Genomic DNA, 19,725 nt, shown 5'->3' with positions numbered 1-19,725 from the left:
TTTTCTGGTTCTCCTGGCAACCAGCCCTAACCTTAGGTGGGGTCCAAAAGTCACCTTCTTAACATAACAAACGACACCTTTGTTGCTCTCATCCTTGAGGAAATTCCGAGGGTTTGGGGAATTTTGCGCCAGAAACAAGACCAAATATCTATTTCTTACAAACCACAGTTTCAGGGACAGAACAGTTTTGCAGTCTCCTAGGCCTTACATGTTTGCACAATCTCCCAGGTATCTTACCTGCAGGACCTCTTGAAATCGTGAATCTTGAAAAGAGAGATGGGTGCAGCGTTTTCCAAACTTAATTCCATATGGAACCCCTTTCTGGGGACGAGTGCTCCGGGTGAGAAACTTGGCTTGTAGATTCCTGAGGGTGGGCCCGTTTCTGCTGGGCCCTCCTTCGGAGCTTGCGTAAGAATACAGATCCCCTCGGAGGTCTGACAGGCCCTCTGAGGCGGAATCGCTGTCCCAGGTGAGTCCTATGTGTTATCAAGCTTGAGAAAGACTGATTTCCATTGTTGCAGCTGAATAAGGTACCAATGGTGACGGGGAGAGAAAGGTGGGAGGAAGGTGAAGGAATAATGAACAAAACCCTGTGGCTTGGATACGGAGGGGCTGGGCAGGGAGACTGAGGAGGAAGGAGCACTGAGGCGCGGAGGGGGTGCTGATGGGTATGTGGGGGCACTGAGGGGATACAGAGGTTAGAAATGGTCAGGAACAGAATAGAGATCGGAAGGAAAACCTCACTTTATAGGATAAACAACCTCACACCTGTGCAGGGGCTCCCGGTTTACAACGTATCTTCCAAAATACTAGCTCGGTCTTCCTTACAAACCCCATGAGGTGGGAGGTAAATTATCTCCATCTTTCTTGGTTTAAGGAAACCAAGGCCAAGCCAAGTGGACAGGTGCTGTTTTTCGTTGCCCTGTCCCATAGCCAGCTCCTGTTTTCGCTCTTAAGGAATGCTAGAGGAGCAGTGTCCAGCCTCCCCCAAGGTGAGGGGGTAAAACTCAGCATCCCGGGCAGCAGCGGGGGCCCAACCTGGCTGTGCGAACTGCTGCAAAGCTTCTGGAACACCACGCGTCCTGCCCCCTTGCCGGAACTGGTTCCCCAGCCTTCCTGCCTGTGGCGAGAGCGACCACACGTCCCTCCCTGCATCCCTTTTCTGTCTACATTCGCCAGAGTAGGTCTCCTAACTTCCGAGAAGCCTGATTTGAATCAGAAAGGTTAAGTGTGGGCATGAACTCTACTCTCAAGATTCAACATTCAGCACATCTGTTGCATGCCAGGCTGTGGCACTGACAAGTATAATGAATTCGATTTTAGTCATACGATAATGTCCGTGATGAATATCCGGGTGGGAATTTCCAGTAGGCATTTGGAGATGCAGGACTGGTAGAGGGGATAAAAGTCAAGGTAGAAATAATGGATTTATGAATCAATTCTATTGAAATCATAGGTGTTAATGAAGTATCTTGTAACACAGGGCAAGTTGTGACAGCAAACACTGGAAGCACCCTGACAATCCAAGGAGTGCAAAATAGTTTGAAAAGTCCTCCTGCAGAGCTTTGGAAAGGGAAGAACATGGCAAGAAATGTGGAAAGGCCAGGCATTCGGGAAGATTCAGAGGTAGAGGTCACCAAGTTTAGAGGCAATTTCCTAATATAGACTGGTAATATAAAAATAAAACTTCCACTCAGCAGTATGCACTGCATGATCCCATTTTATTTTTTTTAAATGTGTATATTTGCATGAGTCTGAAGGAGCCACATGAAAACATTTGCAGTGACTATCTCTGGATGCTGCCATTTTTTTGTTTCCTTCTTATCTTCCACATTAAGACTTCAGAATTTTTTCCCCAGAAATAATTCGTCAACGATAAAACTAACCCTATTAAAGTGTACAATTCGTTTTTAGTATATTCACAAAGTTGTACAACCATCATCACTACCTAATTCCAGAAACCCTGCACCCGGTTAGCAGTCATACCCATCACTGCTCCCTGCCCCAACCTAGGCAACCACTGATCACTTCCTGGTCTCTCTGGATTTGCCGGTTCTCGGTATTTCACATAAAGGGAATCATCCACGGTGACTACACTTAGCGAAGTGATCATTTCAGAATCCACGCACAGGGTGAGTCACTGTGTTATACACCTGAAACTAACAATATCATATTGAAATCATCAGAAGAGGGGCGCCTGGCTGGCTCAGCCCTTACAGCATGCAACCCTAGATCTCACGGTTGGGAGTTCAAGCCCCCCATTGGGTGTAGCGGTTACTTTAAATATAAATAAATGAACATCAAAAACTAATGATGTACTATATGGTGACATAACACAATAAAAAAAAGAAATACAAATAAATGATTTTTTTAAAAATCAGAAGAGAAAATACAATTTTCAAGTGATAAAAGTAAAACTTGTGGGGCGCCTGGGTGGCGCAGTCTTTAAGTGTCTGCCTTCAGCTCAGGGCGTGATCCCGGCATTGTGGGATCGAGTCCCCACATCAGGCTCCTCCGCTAGGAGCCTGCTTCTTCCTCTCCCACTCCCCCTGCTTGTGTTCCCTCTCGCTGGCTGTCTCTATCTCTGTCAAATAAATCAATAAAATCTTTAAAAAATAAAATAAAACTTCTAAATCAAAATTTTTTAAAAAAAATGGAATCATGCGAGCCATGTCTTTTGTGACACTCGGCTTCTTCGACTTAGTACAATGTATTTATGGTTTATCCCCATTGTAGCATTTCCCAGTGTATCATTGCTACTTTTTGCCATATAATATTCTACCACATTTTGTTTATCCGCTCATTAGCTGACAGATACCTAAGCTTTTTCCAGCTTTTGGCTGTTGGGAATAATACTGCCACGAACATTTGTGGACAAATTTTGTACAGACCTATGTTGTTGATTCCCTTGGGTAGATATACAGCTAGGAGCAGAGCTGCTGGTCTATATAGTAACTCGGTGTTTAACTTTTTAAGGAACAACCAGTTTTCCAAAGGGTCTGACCGTTTAACCGCCGACCCCGCCCCGGCAACACACAGGCTTACTGACACTTGCTAACATCCCTTCTTAGAACTGACACAGCACAGGCATTAAGGAGGCACAAGACCTACTTTGCTTTTTTTCCCCCCCAACAAATTTAATCCTTTGTGTAAGTTTTCTGTAGAGGGAAATATAAACAGGAAAAGATTCTCTACAATAATAACGATACAAAAGCTGACATTTATTAGATTCTTAATTCTGGAAGGGCTCACGTATGATCCCTCTGAATATTTGCAGAAAGCCCTGAGTTTGGAACCTACTGGAGAGCTGAAGAACATGAGGTACGGAAGGGTAGTGACTCGACGAGCATTATAACGCGGCCCCACAGCCAAAATTGCTAACCATCCATTGTGACATCGAAAAACCTGCCTCTCCCTTCAGGCTGTACATCTGAAGAACAGTTTCAATAAACCACCGTGTGTCATCTACATATTTTCCCACTGGGGGAAAAAATCCTTCTCGAGATGATTTTTCACAAGTCAGTCAGGTACAATTCATCATACTCTGAATGCTAACAAATTCTGGGGACGCAAAACATATAGCATATGTATAAATAATTTGACTTTGACTCAGCGGCGTAAACATTAATTCAGTGTTTTTTTTAAAAAAATGAACAACCTTGTTTCCCTGAGTTGTTGTGATACTTCTTCTCTCCTTCTGGATTTTTTATTGGCTCATTGGTGCCAATAGGAACGGGTTCTCAAACTGATTAGCCCCGAGAAAGACTTTGTAATGAAATAAATCTAAAGTAAGGCATGCTTTCAATTTTGTTTAGAGGGTTTTTTTTCCCCCCAGCTCTGCTTTGTTTCCCTGAGAAACCTTGGTATCTTTTGTGTTCTAAAACACGTCCGCTTCTGTGATTTCAAAGGACAGGAGAACAAATTCTATTTGTAACTGGCCAATTTCAGCTCCTGAGAAAGACCGTGGAGGAAGTGGTATGTGAATAAGATCTGAATAAAGCTTATTATTAGATCTCAAAGAGAATCAATAGAATCTAATGTAGTTTTCCTTGCATCGCATCAATAAAGCAACGTTGTTAGGAAGGCATTACAATCTTGTCGTCTCTTGTTGGTTTGAAAGCTTGTCTTTTTTGTTGTGGTGGCCGATTTGCCCCTGGGTCGTCTGTCCCAAGGACTAATTTGTTTCATTTCGTGATGCATCATCCCTGCAACCATAATGACGGCTCAGAACACCTGGGGAGATAAACAGATGTTATTTTTATTATCTGGGCTTTATAAATAAATTTTAACCTAGAGCGATTACATGGCCTAAGTCACACATTCAGCGGCGTGGGAAGGCTGAGGCGTAGTTCTCTGCGAGGAAACCTAATCTGCTTACAATCAGACTGAATCTGGGGGATCGAAGGCTCGCCCCTTATTTCACAGCGCTGGTGGTTAGAAATCTGACATCAAGGCGTGGGCAGGGTTGGTTCCTTCTGAGGCCACGGGGGAAGGGTCTGTGAGAAAATACATTTCTGTTGTTTAAACCACTCCCTGTGGGGCTTGGTTAGGGCATCCCTAGCCAACTAATACCGGGGCTGCTGCTGCTGCCACTTTACCGACGATGAATGAGAGACCCTGGTCTCCTGACAGTCAGCCCAGTGCCCCAGGATCATGCCTGTGGGGCTTACTATGCCAGAGCCCAGAAAACACAGACATACCAGCTGTTTGGTGCTCACAAGTTCCATGTTTAGCTTAGAGATGCAGTAACTCCACAGCTCCACTCTCCTCTTTGCCCAGCAATTCCTTGTTTCAACGATTTTATTTTTAAGTAATTTCTACACCCAATTCAGGACTCAAACTCACAACCCCGAGATCAAGAGTCGCATACTCCCCCCACTGAGCCAGCCAGGCACCCCTGATCAGCAAATCTTAATGAGGGATTTGAAATTTGGTCAACTCGTCAGAGGCTGACTTGACATCCTACCTCTCCCTCTCCAGTTCTTTTGCCAGGAAAAGTTTTTGCTGGGAAATCTCCACTCGTGTCCGGATTCCCAGAGGCTTTGCCCACCCAAGACACCTCTGTTCTGACATCCCGTGCTTTGGGGAAAGAGGACCCTTCTGTTCTTGTCAAGCAGGCTGCTCTGTCCCCTGGGGAGGAGCCCTGCATCTTCACTGGGATGCCAACGTGAGTCTTTGTCTCTGGAAATGATGTGGGGGCTGACATAGTGTATCCCGCGGGGCTCTAGGCAGCACTCAAAGGGTGGCCCATGCAGGAGGCCTGGTTTCCGAGAGGCTCGGTGACTGCTCCACAGTGAGATGAACGCAGGCGACGGCGAGCCTTCAGCAGCATCCACACCGATATAACAGCAATGCTACGTCAGTGGAATCTAATAATAAAAAAAGAAATGAGCTTGAATTTCATATCTTTTTTTACGCAATAAGGTCCTCTTTCTCAGCACGCATCATACCCCGTTGCAAATAAGAAAGCTTGGCCACAGGTGGTTGGAGCGGCTCAGCCCAGAGGTCAGCACGACTGACGGAGGAGGCACAGAGATAATCAAGAGAAGCACAGAGACCAGGTGTTAGAGACCAAAGCCCAAACCTTCACCTTGATGGAGCTTGGAGGTAGGGCCTTTGGGAGGAAATGAGGTTTAGATGAAGTCGTGAGGGTGGGGTGCCCATGATGGGATAGCGTCCCTAGGAAAGGAAAAGAGAGAGACCAGAGCTCTTGCTGTCTCTGCCACGGGAGGGCGCAGGAAGGCGGTGGCCGTCTGCGGGCGGGGAAGAGCCCCCAGGAACCACATCGGCCAGCACCCTGATTGACTGACGCTCCCAGCCTGCGGAACTGTGGGAAGTAAACGTCTGTCTCTGGTGTCTGCTGTGACAGCCCGAACAGACTGAGACCCAGGCTCCGCCACTGATAAAGCAAGGAGCTGTGGCTCAGGCAGGCTGCTGGGGCTGGTGCAGCCTCCACTGGTGGCCTGTCTTCCCCTGGGTCTTTATCAAACTTGGCCTGGGCTCCCATGCCTGGCACGACCAAGCCAAGCCCCCGGCACAAGCCTGCCAGTACAGCACTGTGTTGGAAGGCAGGTCCCAGGGGCGCCTGGGTGGCTCAGTTGGTTAAGCACCTGCCTTCGGCTCTGGTCATGATCCCAGGGTCCTGGGATCGAGCCCCCACATCGGGCTCCCTGCTCAGTGGGGGTCTGCTTCTCCCTCTCCCTCTGCCCTTCCACCTGCTTGTGCTCTCTCTCTCAAATAAATACATGAAATCTTAAAAAAAAAAAAAATGAAGGCAGGTCCCAGGGCACATCACACCCCAGTCCCTTCCTATTGCCTGATGGGGCGGCCAGCCCACAGGTTTCTATGTCAAGAAGGAAGGGCCGGTGGCTCACGATCCCTTCCCTCCCACAAAGCTGGTCCCACCTCAAGGCAAGGCTTCCTTTAGGAAGCTCGTCTACTTCTTCCTTAGCAACGTAAGGCTTCCTTAAAACTCCACACAGCAATCGTTTCCTCCTCTTCAATATGAATGCTAAGTTCCGTTTTTTCTGCATTTGTAGAAAAAAATTTATGTCCCGAAAACTGCCATTTGTATATAATGCAATCTGCACAAGCCTTACTTTTCTTGTTGTTTGAGAAAAACAAAAGGTACAGATGCTTTCATGCTGATGAACAGCCGTCCCAAGGCTTCACAACAAGTCTAGGCCTGCAGCTTTGGTCATTCGTTTCTCAGTTATCTCGGGAGAAGCAGGTCAGGGATGAAAGCAGGCCCAGAAGGCCAGGGGGTGTGGGAGAAGGACCACGGGAAATGGCCCTGCCATGAACTAGAGTGGCCTTGGGCCAGTGCACGAGCCGCCCGGCACCTGGCACCCCACAGGGTTGGGAGAGCTGTGACCTCATACTTCTTGATGCAGTGGCGTTCCACGGCAGCCCCTCATGTCCTTTAGATAACCAGACGCGTGGCCACACGGCCTGGACTGAGCCTCCTTCTCTGCCACCTTCCCTCTCCAGGCCGGCCTGATAATAAGGCAGCATCCTGAACAGTTAGCTCCATTTCTAGCCACTTCTCTTTCCTGCCCAACAAGTAACTGTTTTCTGTCAGCCTCCTGCTACTCCCCTCCTGGAGAGCCCTTCTTCCTTCCTGCCCTGCCTGGGGCTGCAGCGGGCTCAGCCCGCTCCCCTGAATCCCTGTGCACCCCTTCTTTGGCCTTGGTTTGCCTGCCCCCGGCCGCTGACACAGCCTCACTATTTATGCAGCATTCACAGCAGACAAAGCATGATTGTCGGGTCCTGACAGTACTGTTGATTCACTGACGTCTGAGCAAAAATCAGATTGGGGGGGCACCTGGGTGGCACAGCGGTTAAGCGTCTGCCTTCGGCTCAGGGCGTGATTCCAGCGTTATGGGATCGAGCCCCACATCAGGATCCTCTGCTATGAGCCTGCTTCTTCCTCTCCCACTCCCCCTGCTTATGTTCCCTCTCTCGCTGGCTGTCTGTATCTCTGTCAAATAAATAAAATCTTTTAAAAAAAATCAGATTGGGGGAGCTGAATGTAATCTACACCCCCCTCCCCTGCCTGCCCAGGGCCACTGTCATCAGAAAGACTGCCTGCGGAGGGTGGCAAGGTAATGTCAGGCACTTGACGTATCCATGCGTTACCTCCTGGGAGCCTGGCCATCCCGGTGGGGCGGGTGGTGGTTCCGTTTGATACACAGGGGAAGTGAGGCTCGCTGAGATTCCTGGGTGCTAAGGGGATGTCCTGGTGTGCCGTTCGGTCTTAAAAAGAAATTCGGTCTCATGCTGCTCAGGGCCAATGCAGAGCTGGTAAGAGGCAGACCCCGTGTGGTGCAAGGCCCCTCTCCTCTGCTGGGCACCTCCCCTCTGGCCCCTGCCCTTACCCCTCAGCGGTGTGGCTCTAGGATGCCCGAGCGGTTAGGGAAGGTGGGGACCTGGGATCTGGTGGGGAGGGCAGCAGCCACCTCGGAGCCTCTGCGATGCCCAGCGGAAGGGGAGGGGACAGACCATGGACCTGGGGTAGTTCTGTCCCCTGGGAAGTGTAATGGGGTGCTAGTTTGCATTGGGATGGGTTGGCCCAGTAATTTGGGTCTGGGTACTTAGTGGGGGTAAGAACAGTGATAGGTCGGTCCTGCCCTGGATGCCAGTAGGGCCCCGTGAAGGCTCACTAGCCGCTTCTGCTAGCTGCTTATTTGCACGTGCTTGCTCACTGCTGCCTTGACATTGGCCCAGAGGACAAGATCCAGCGCTTCTGGGGTCCGCTGCCTGCTTTTCGGCAGCTGGAGGAGCAAGGCATTCAGAAACCCATGACCAGGCCTCTCTGTGCTCGGGGCTTTTAATCTCCTTAATTGAAATTGATTGGCCTCTTGGGAGGCCGCTCTGCATCGGCCCTGAGCTTCAGCATGTGATCAACTTTTGCTTCTTTCTTTCAAAGACCAGTTGACACACCAGGGCATCTAATCTTATCCCTGAATCCCGGGCCCCTTTCCAGATGAGAAGCAGAACCAGAAACAAGCACACTTACAAGAACAGCTCAGGGAAAAAAAGCGCCTGATAAAAATAAGGGGAGAATATTCTGGTCCCATTGTGGCTTCACGAGCTACAAAAGGCCAGTCAAAACCCCATTACCAAGGAAAGATGTAATCACATGGGGAAGGAGCCATGGGAGGGGGAGGTGGGCGCCCTTCTGGAGCTCACAAGATAAACAGACTGGGTTAGAGCGTCTCTTCAGAACCAGGTGCAAAACAGATAAAACGGGAAGAAAAGTGAAAGCCCTTCTTCAGTTAAAAGAAAACCAAACGTCGACAGAATGGTTTCAGCATCCAGATTTGCGTTCATCCAGACGGACAGCAGTCCCCCCAAAGTGGCTGGAGCTGGTTGACAAACCGGTCTGGCAGGTCATATCTCTTGGTGAAGCCTCTGATGGGGCCCCTTACTTACCAGACAGATCCCATATCCTGGAAATATCCCTCTGGAGGCTCTCCTGTGCCTCCTGGGGGTCATTTCACCAACCAGTCATGAGGCTTCAAAGCGGCTATGTTGGGGAGGCTCGGCCGCTTCGCGACGCCCGGCAATAACAGTACAGAGCAGCACCAGGACGCGAGGAGTAGCTGGGAGGTCAGGCAGCACAGCAGAGACAAGTAATCATGGCGAGCGGCAAACTCATTCTAAGAATATCTTGCTGCCTGGCCTTCAAGTTGGGGGCGCCTGCGCGGCTCAGTGGTTTGACTGTCTTGACTCTTGCTTTCGGCTCAGATCATGAGCTCATGGCTTGTGGGATGGAGCCCCACCTGGGGCTCTGTGCTCACCGGGGAGTCTGCTAGAAGGTTCTCTCTCTCTGCCACTCCCCCAAATCGCATGCGTGCTCTCTCTTTCTCTCTTTTTTTTTAAAAAAGATTTTATTTATTTATTTGACAGACACAGAGAGAGAGAGAGAGCACAAGCAGGGCAAACTGCCAGCAGAGGGAAGGGAGAAGCAGGCTCCCCGTCGAGCAGAGAGCCTGACACAGGATTCAATCCCAGGACCCTGGGATCAGGACCTGAGCCGAAGGCAGACACTTAATCGACTGAGTCACCAGGCGCCTAATAAATAAATAAATCTTTTAAAAAATAAAGATAAATTGAAGGGGATCAAGATACACCACCCCCAACTATGCTACCATGGCACAAGGATTATTTTAAGCTGAAGGCATCTGAGAATCAACAAAATGCAGGAAGAATTCTCTTCCCTCCTCTTTTCTGCCTAAAAGCAGGACATAAATTTCCCTTTGTAAAGGTGTCCCCATCTCCCATACTAGGAAGAACGTGACTGTTATCAGCAAAAGCGTCATCACAGAGATGAGTCTGCACTAACAGACCTTACTAAAAAAACTCTCGTTTTCCCATATATATCCTCATCACTTGATCAGTGTACGTCTCCTTAAAGCCCAAATCTCCTTTCCTTTGCTAACAATGGCATAGAAGCCCCCCAACCAAGTCTCACCACCTCTTTTCTATGAACTCCTGTGCAAGAAAAATATTAATAAAATTCGTATTCCTTTTCTCCTTTTGTCTTTTGTTGGTTAAATTTGCAGGCCCCCAGGCACTAAACCTAAGAGGGTAGAAGATTTTCCACCCCAACAATATCAAGACATCCAGATTTTAAAAGCAGAGATCTAGCTTGTTTGCTGGAGAAGCTCCATTTTCAAATAAATTCAAGTTGAGAGTGGTCCTTGTCTCCACTTTCCCGAGCAGCAGGAATGTGACACAAGGATGAAGGAGAGGGTGAGCTCTATAAAAATGAAAGCTGTATCTGTCCTAGGCATCACAGAGCTAATGTCTAAGGGCGCCTCACACACGGCAGGCATGAAACACATCAATGGATGGATATGTATCGGATGAAAGATCCAAAACAGGATTGGAGCAAATGCGTAATGTAGAAGGTAAAACTGTAGTTTATTGAATGCAGGCTCCCATAAAATAACACCAAGACAACCTGTTGATAAGGCAGAGCTCTTGGCATGAAGAGAGGTCACTTCTTGGCAGGTTTTTTTTTTTTAAGATTTTATTTTTAAGTAATCTCTCCATCCAAGTGGGGCTCAAACTTACAACCCGCCGACCAAGAGTCGCACGCTCCACCGACTAAGCCAGCAGGGTTCCTTCTTCTTAGCAGTTTTCACAGTGTCTCCAAGTGGGGCTGGGGAAGTCTGGACATTGATCATTTATGGTGGGTTTCGGTGTGGAGTGGATTAGGATTGACTAAGGCTCATGATATAAAAGTTCGGGATTGTGGGCACAGCAAGGTGAGTTAATCATTACTTACTGCTATCTTTTGAAGGTAAGCAGTTTTTAGGTGGGTCTTGGTAAGTTCCTAAAACAATAGCTATTTGCAACTTTTATCTTTGGCAAGTGTTTCTGTAGTAGTAAAATTACATTGGTAAAGACAGTGGTTAAGTCACGTTTAGTGAGCGGCCACATTGCTGTAAGTGAGCTGAGTGGGAGTCCGTGGTTTCAGTCCTCAAACTAAAGACCTTACGTTAACCATTCTCCTTCCTGCGTACGACACAAACAGAGAAGTAGACCATGTTTGTCCACGGGTTCTAGGATAGGTGTGGTGGCTAATTTCTGGCTATCGAGGGCTGATAACATGCTGAACCACCCGAGGGAGAGGTAATTTGGGTGTGTCTTAGACGGTGATACCCTCTGAACAGAGCCCTGAGAGAAGGCCAGCTGTGTAACTTGAAGAGCCCAATGCAAAATCAAAATGCAGGGCCCCTTGTTCAAAAACTAAGAACGTCAAAGAGTTTGGCAGTTCCTCAAAAAGCTAAACACAGAATTTCCATGACCCAGCAATACTACTCCCGGGTACGTACCCAAAGAATTGAAAACAGGGACTTGAACACATATTCGCACACCCATACTCAATGCGGCATTATTCGCAATGGCCTAAAGGTGGAAACAATCCAAGAGTCCATCAACAGAGGAATGGATGAACAAAATGTGGTCTATACACACAATGGGATTTTATTCATCCATAAAAAGGAATAAAGTTATTTTTTTAAGATATTTAATTTTTATGTAATCTCCACACTCAATGTGGGGCTAGAACTCACAACCCCAAGAGTCGCAGGCTCTTCTGACTGAGGCAGCCAGGCGCCCCAAAAGGAATAAAGTTCTGACACATACTATAACATGGATAAACCCTTAAAACATTACACTAAGAGAAGTAAACCTAACACAAAAGGACAAATATTGTATGATTCCACTTATATGATAGGCAAATTCACAGAGACAGAAACTGCATGAGAGGCATTCAGGGGCTGAGGGAATGAGGGGAGATGGGAATGAAGGGTTACTGCTTAACGGGTTTAGAGTGTCTTTGGAATGAAGAGAAAGTTTGGACGATAGATAGTGGTGACAGTTGCACAATATCGTGCACGTACTTAACGCCATTGAATTGTACACTTTCAAATGGCAAATTTTAGGGGCGCCTGGGTGGTTCAGTCAGTTGAGCATCCAACTCTTGATTTCAGCCATGGTCATGATCTCAGGGTCGTGAGAATGTGTCCTGCATTGGGCTCCGCACTGAGCGTGGAGCCTGCTTAAGATTCTCTCCCTCCCTCTGCCTCTGCACCCCCCACCCAGCAGCAAGGGTGCCTTAATTACGCGCAGGCCCCTTCTGTGCCTGGGGTTCTATGTGGAAGAGACCCACGGATTTTGGTGGCAAGAAAAAGGTGAGCCAGGCATGGCTCTACCCCAAGAAACCTAAGGAAAGACAGATGGTTTGCCACCTTTGCCACACATACCTTAGATTACAAGCCCTTGATCTGGGGTTTCCTGAGCAGAAAGAATGCCCTTCTTTGGAGCCAAACCAAACACGGGCACTTACAAGGTGAGCCTCCGGAGCCCTGAAGCCGTCCATCTCTTGTAACGCGCGCTCACTGGTGGCTTCAAGCTCTTCTGCCTGACTGGCCACTCGACAGCAGTGTGGGAACTCTGCTTCCTGGCAGGGACCCCAAACAAGACATTTCACCTTCAATCACATAGTTCTCTAGCTCTGACCCTGCCTGCCGCTGTAGGATAACTCAGCCACCACCAGACCTCGCATCCTTTCTGGGACGTCTCTCGGGGATCTGTGTGTCCTCTCGCAGTCAGCTGGCATGCAGTACCTTCTCCAACTCCAACTCCGCTCTCTACAAAGACAGGTGCCACCCAACCCCCCACAAGGGGCCTCACCCTTGTCCCACTTCCTGTTCACGCATCTATGGTCAAAAGGGGCTGCTCGGCAATGCCTGGGACATCGATGACGCCCACCTGCTTATATGCCTTCTCCCTCCAGGAAACAGAATCCTAGATCATCACCACCTCCCCCCTCCGATGTGGGCCACAAAGCACCCCAAATTCCTTGAGGAACGTCCAAGAGGACGATGCGTGGCCTTGCTGTGCTAAAAACTGCCCTTTAGGGGTGCCTGGGGGGCTCAGTTGGTTAAGCATCTGACTCTTGATTCCAGCTCAGGTCATGATCTCAGGGCCGTGAACTTGAGCCCCGTGTCAAGCCCTGCGGTCAGGGCCAAGTCTGCGTGTCCCTCTCCCTGCCCTCACTCTCTCTCTAAAAATGAATAAATAAAAATCTTAAAAATAAATGAATAAATACTGCCCTTCACGGTTGGGGCCAGCACTAGGATCTGCCCCACCAGCCCCACAGGCAAACCCAACGAGGCCTGAATCCTGGAGACGGAAAGTTTGGTCGGCAGTTCTCAACATTCTAGAGGTGTAGGGCCGCGGGGTGTCACAGCAGGGAACAGTCATTATGTTTCGAGTCCTCCTCCCCTTCTCCTCTGAGAGAATAACTAAGATTTACCATCAGAGGGATGAACCCGGTTGGGGACACGGGAGCCTAAAACTACACCACATGCCACTACCTTCGTTGGGGATTTTAGAGTCAAACCCCTCTTCTCTCAACCATATATCGAACAGAGCTGCTTTTCTTAATGTATTTTTTTAAATCAAAAGACACTACCTTTGGAAAATGTTCTTTTTTTTAATACTTTACTTTTATTCATTTATCTGTCAGAGAGAGAGAGAGAGAGAGCACAAGCAGGAGGAGGGGTAGAGAGAGAAGCAGACTTCCTGCTGAGCAGGGAGCCGCACGCTGAACTCGGTCCCAGGACCCTGGGGTCATGACATGAGCCAAAGGCAGACACTTAACCCACTGAGCCACCCAGGTGTCCCTGGAAAATGTTCTGAAATAGCTCGCCCAACAGAGGGGGTCCTCCACCGCCATAGCCTGCTTTCATATCCCCACCCGCCATCATTCAGAAGAGCCTTTCTTTACAAAAACGTACCCTTAACAAATAATAATAATAATAATAATAAGCACTCACAGGCACTGAACACGACGCCAGGCAAGCTCACACGATCTCATTTGATCCTTACAACAACCCTAAGAGAGGAGTAGTATTACTGTCATCCTCCACTTTCCAAATGAGGCACGTGTTCAGGGAAATGAAGCAACATCCCCCAAATCACAGGGCTTGTTCGAGGGGGGCCCAGATGCTTATTTCTCTACATGCTGGCAGGGTCCACAGCCTGGTTTTAATTCAGAAGAACCATTGGGCAGATTTCAAGTGTGCTAATAGTAACAGCCAATACCTAAGTACCCACTGCACACCAGATGCTTTGTCTATTCTTTCATTCGACCACTCGGCATGGTGTGTATTTATTGCCATTTTACAGATGAGGGGCCTGAGGCTCAGAGACTTTGGGCAACATCCTGATCTTAAAAGGGAGGCATTGACAATTTGGGCGCTGGAGTCCCACGGCCTGGATTCAAACCTTAACTCCCCTACTTACTAGCTGTGTGACCTCAGGCTCAACTAAAACATGGACTCTCTTAACCCTCATTTCCCCCTCTGTACAATAAAACACCCATAGTGCTTATCTCATAGGATTACAAGTCAGTACCTGTCAGGTGCCTGGAACCATCTCTACGACAAAGTCAGAAGTCAGCAAAGGTGAGCTATATCATTACTCCGAGGCCCACGCTTTTTTCCCCCCACTAGACTGTTCTGTCCAATCTTCCCTGAGAGATAGGAATACATTGCACATTAAAACAAACAAGATTCTTTTACTGCAATGATGCGAAGTGCTTAGATAAAGGAAGAGAACAACAGTTCAGACTCGTCTATTCCAGAGCTCTCCCTGAATATTCTCAGGGCAGTGAAGCCAATGAAATGAAGGCCCAGGAAAAGCAAGGCTCTTGTGAGTATGAGGTATATTTAAACCTCTCGTTTTTTTCTACCCCGTCTTCATCCTTCCTTTGTTCAGAGGGCTTGGAAGGGTAAATGCATCTTTTTTTTAGAGATTTTATTTATTTATAGAGAGCACACAAGTCGGGGCAGGGGCAGGAGAGAGAATCTCAAGCAGACTCTGTGCCGAGGGCGAAGCTGACGTTGGGCTTGATCTCATGACACCGAGATCACCACCCGAGCCAAAATCAAGATCCGACGCTCAACCGACTGAGCCACCCAGGTGCCCCAAATTCATCTTTCTGACCTTGGAAGGACAGATTCGCTGTTAACACTCCCACACATGATGGCGTCCCAGATGTTAGCTCCTTGTTTGGTATGGGGAGAAGGGTCTGGAAGTCCAAATCTGAGGATCTGGAGTGGATTTCTCACCCAACTTTCTACCGTGTGAGTAGGCATAAGCACGCTCATCCCTGAGCTCCACTTCTTCATCTGTGACCAACCACAGACATGAGGATCACATTAACGATGTGTGCTAGGATGTCGGGTGCCTTGCAAACCGTAAGTCACACTGCACAGGAGAAGCCGTGCGCCTCCCAACCGCCAGCAGGAACTCTTGGGTCTCGGCGTTGCCAGCGATCACACTCAGGAGAGGTAACCGCAGGCGTCCCAAACACAGTCCCGAGGAAGCCGCCTAGAACGGCGCCTTCCTCAGAGGGCTGGGGTTGGGGGACACCTGCAGTAAGACGCTCCAGCTGGGCGAGCTTTTAGCATCTGCACCGGGTGAAGGAGGGAACTAAATGTGGAATCGGAGAGGATGGGGCTGGGGGGAGAACCCTACTCGGGAATTGGTTTGGAACAGCCCAGGGCNACTAAATGTGGGATCGGAGAGGATGGGGCTGGGGGGAGAACCCTACTCGGGAATTGGTTTGGAACAGCCCAGGGCACACCAGGAGTAGATTCCAGAACAAGTTGGGTCCCACACCAAGTCTGAAAACAACTTCTCAGGCTGGGGAACTTGATCCTACTTTTTTTTTTTTTTTAAGATTTTATTTATTTATTTGACAGAGAGAGAGCACAAGCAAGGGAGAGGCAGGCAGAGGGAGAGGGAGAAGCAGGCTTCCCGCTGAGCAGGGAGCCCGATGTGGGGCTCCATCCCAGGACCCTGGGACCATGACCAGAGCAGAAGGCAGATGCTTTACTGACTGAGCCACCCAGGAGCCCCTTGACCCTACTTTAGGGAGACTGGAAAGCCCTTGGGGCGAGGACTCAGCAGCAACACTTATTTCTCGATGCATAACCTCCTATCTTGGGTGAAGGCTGAGGGCCAAAGAAGAAACACCACTGCTGTGAAAATGCCCCGATAAGCCTGCTTCAGGCGGCAAGCAGGGGCTTAAGAGCAGAGAAACGGATCACTTAGCACTTCCTCACGGACTCTGCCAACAGAGCCGCCGCCGACGGCCGATCTGCCGGGATGTCTGGGCTCCGTGTTAACGCCGAGTGTGCACACGACAGGGGCAGAGAGAAGCACGGAAGCAAGAGCAGCTCTTCCAGCCTGTGTGGGAGGGACGGCACTGGCAGGACAGGCCCAAGGGTGCAAAAGGGGACAGGAGGAGCCAGGGCGGCGGGAAGAGGCTGTGGCACTCCAGACGGCTGCAAGGGAACCCCGCTCTCGCATCTCGCCACCTGCTTGGCCAGCAAGCAATGTTGCCATGAAAGACAAACTCGCAAAGATCAAAGAGGGACCTTCATTAAAAAGCACATAATGAAACATGGAAAATGTATAACAAAATTAAAGATACTTCATTGCAAAATACAAAATATCTGAATGTGTTTAACATATGTGTAGATTCACGCCAAGCCGGTGCAAATAACCGATCTTACTTTGTGGGTGATATCTAAGCCCTTGTCTTCAAAATCTCTCCTCCACGGTATTACACGCTCTCTCTCTCTCTTTTCTGTATGTGGATTCATGTCCTGGTTTGACAGCGCACTTTTTCTTTTTTTTGCTAAAATGTCTTTCTTCATCAAGAGAGGTATCTGCTTCCAGATACTTCTATGCATGCTTGTCCCTGAGTTTGGTATTGCACGGTGAATGCCTCTACACGGTTGTTTGTTCCTGGCATATTGTCAGATGTCCATTGATAACTGGTCCAAAGTTCTATGGGAAATGTGGGTTCAAAACTTCGCAGGACTGTATAGACCATTATGAGGGCTAAGATTTATATACAATAAAAATGGGAGTACTGCGTCAATGAAGAAATAAAACCAGTTGATGAGACCAACACGCTGTCAAACCCAATGGTCAACCAGCTTTTTTTTTTTCTTTTTTTAATCTTTTACGGGAAAATTGCCTTACGGTCAATTAGTTACCCAGCAAAACAGCTTGCAACCAAGATGCTCACAGGGGAACTACCTAGAACCACCAAAGGCCCCCCACACCCTACCTTGCCACAAAGTCACCATGACACTCCTTCCAAATGGCTTCCTTTCAAAACCTCAGGAACCCAAACAGTCCATGAAAATGTTCAGCAACCCTGCTGTCAGACTGGCCATGAAGTATGTTAGACTCAGCACCCGGAACCCAGAATCACTCTCCCTCCGAAAGGCACCTAAAGAGAAAATGGCAGCCCGCACCATCTCTTCACTTACACAAATGTCAGCCAGTCACAGAGCAAACACACCCCTGGCCTGCATCAGAGAAAGGCAAGACCAAGTGAGCCATTCTTAGCATCCCATCTGTGTAAAGGCCACTAGCAGGCCGAAGTTTTGAGACACCACGGACTAGTTTCCATAGCCTGTCCCTCACTACCTTATCACTGTCAGAGCCTTGAGCGCCTACAGGGAACTGCACAAAATTAAGGCTTGGGATTCTAGGCTGACCCATACTGATGGAAGCCGCGAAGACCAGAAAGCTACAGAGCTGTTCTTAAAGCACTGGGTGATAAACAGCGCTCGACGTCCAGAACTGAACTGCACGGAATAGGTCCCAGCTTCCTGAACTTCCAACCTCTGGGTAACAATACCTTCTGCCTTTTTGCTCTCCCAGCCCCTTCCAACAGCTTTCAGACTTAATTCTCTGTATTAAATCCTGCTTCTTTTGAAATAGCTAAAGTGATTTCTGGTTTTCCTGACCGGACCCTGACTGATGAACCCTCAATTTTTTTTTTCCTACATGTTTTCTTTGGATATTCGTGCTGACACCCAAGTTTTCATGTTTGGCTCCTGTCCTTCGTCCTCAGAGTTCTGGGACAGGATCTTCCTGGTGTTAATTTCTGGTTGCGGATGTTTCTTCCCACCACCCTGTCAACGTTGGCAAAATTGGATGCTTGCCCCTAACTGGACTCCTCTGCTTTTAGGCCCCTGTTACGTCCAACTGCAAAACAATCTGAAAACACTGAGCAGCCCCAAATCCCTTCCTCTGGGAACACCTCCAGGTTCCAGCGAACCTTTTGTTCCACTGGGTCATTAACAAAAAAGGTCTGCCACAGCAGGACTCTGCCCCTGGGGACGGGAGCTATGCATAACTAATGAAGAGGAAAATCGGGAGCAAGGCGGCCTGATCAGTCTCAACATGTTTCTAATAACTTCTACATTTTCCCATCTTCATTTCCCTCTACGTCTTCTTTCTTCCTAAATGAATACTCCAAATCCTCTCTGGCTCACCGACATTTTGCGGTCTAGATTTTCTCTCCCCTTCCTCCCCATCGTACCGTATTTTGTTTGGTAGAGGGTTACCGCAGCTTCTTGGTCACGTGGTACACATTTTATTGTTTTATATTTTTAAAGACTTTATTTATTTATATGAAAGAGAGAGAGCACGAGCAGAGGGAAGGGGCAGAGGGAGAGGGAGAAGCAGGCTCCCCGCTGAGCAGGGAGCCCGATGCAGGGGCTCTATCCCAAGACCCTGAGATCATGACCTGGGCCGAAGGCAGACGCTTCACCGACTGAGCCACCCAGGCGCCCCCTGTACACACTTTAAATACCAGTTGCCTTGGTCTCTAGTTAGTGGATCTTGAGATGTCACAGGTGTCCAGTAACCCGGAAGATTTAAAGGAGACTTCATCTTGTAGTACTGAAAATACCCCCAAGTGACAGGACCCAGATTTGTTTCAAACGCGAGGTAGTTATGCCTCCATAATGCTTGGAGGCGTTTATTACTTGTCCAGAATCACAGAGATTGTAGGAGGCAGCGGCAGGATTTGAACCCAGATCTTTCCGATGCCATGGCTGCTGGGATCATTCGGAGGCAGAGCCTCTCATACTGACAAAGGGAGCCCGGAGAGCCTTCCCAGAGGAGGAGCAAACGCCAAAGAACTGTAGGGAAGCCAAGACCAACATAAACAAAAGCACTCAATTTTAAATTCCAGCAAAATTCTCTCTCTCCTCTGTCAGCACGAAGTACCTCTTGGATGAAGAATTCATTCAAGTGTTTCTTAGCAACTAGAAGCATTATCATGAACACCTCCTGTTCGGAAGTATCTGCCAGAGTTCATTTCCCCTGAGTCACACATATATGTGGAATACAGTCATAGGAACAAGGAAGAAGGTGTGGCAGGACACACAGACAAGGAGAAGGGAGAGTTGACAGGAAGTAGGGAGATAATTAGCTTCACTTTTACACACCTGTGTGTCACTTGTTATAACCAGCCCATATTATTTTATCATTTGAAAAACATCAAATAAAAGAAGTTTAGGAGCTTGTGGCAAATACATTCATCAAATCCCACTCTATTTTCTTCTTTCTGCATACACGCGGTAACTACACTTCCCAACCTCCCGCGCACTTCGGTTCAGGTTATGTAACCGGGTTCTCACCCAACGGATGCAGGCAGGAGTGATACATACCATTTCCACACCATAATATCCCCTCTGGCATCATCCACACTCACTCTTCCTCCTCCTTGGCAAACTTTGAGGACATAGGATTAAGATGACACTATGGCAAGATAAACAGAGCCTAGACCCCAGAATAAATTACCGCAGGAGAGCCGCTGGACCTCCA

At 48.4% G+C, this 19,725-nt stretch overlaps 1 protein-coding gene across 1 annotated transcript in view; it reads left to right on the top strand.

Moving 5' to 3' along the window:
- Positions 1-3,474, top strand: part of BEND7 (BEN domain containing 7) — a 112,856-nt gene extending 109,382 nt beyond the window's left edge. The window contains exons 11-12 of the mRNA XM_034643610.1: positions 1,484-1,626; positions 3,278-3,474. Of these exons, the coding sequence (XP_034499501.1) occupies positions 1,484-1,626; positions 3,278-3,355 (221 nt within the window). The 3' untranslated portion in view covers positions 3,356-3,474. The remainder of the gene's footprint in view (positions 1-1,483; positions 1,627-3,277) is intronic.
- Positions 3,475-19,725: the final 16,251 nt, after the last annotated feature.

This window comes from Ailuropoda melanoleuca, chromosome 15, assembly GCF_002007445.2.
Source record: "Ailuropoda melanoleuca isolate Jingjing chromosome 15, ASM200744v2, whole genome shotgun sequence".
Classification (NCBI taxonomy): Eukaryota; Metazoa; Chordata; class Mammalia; order Carnivora; family Ursidae; genus Ailuropoda; species Ailuropoda melanoleuca.
This window is presented reverse-complemented; position numbering and strand designations above follow the sequence as displayed.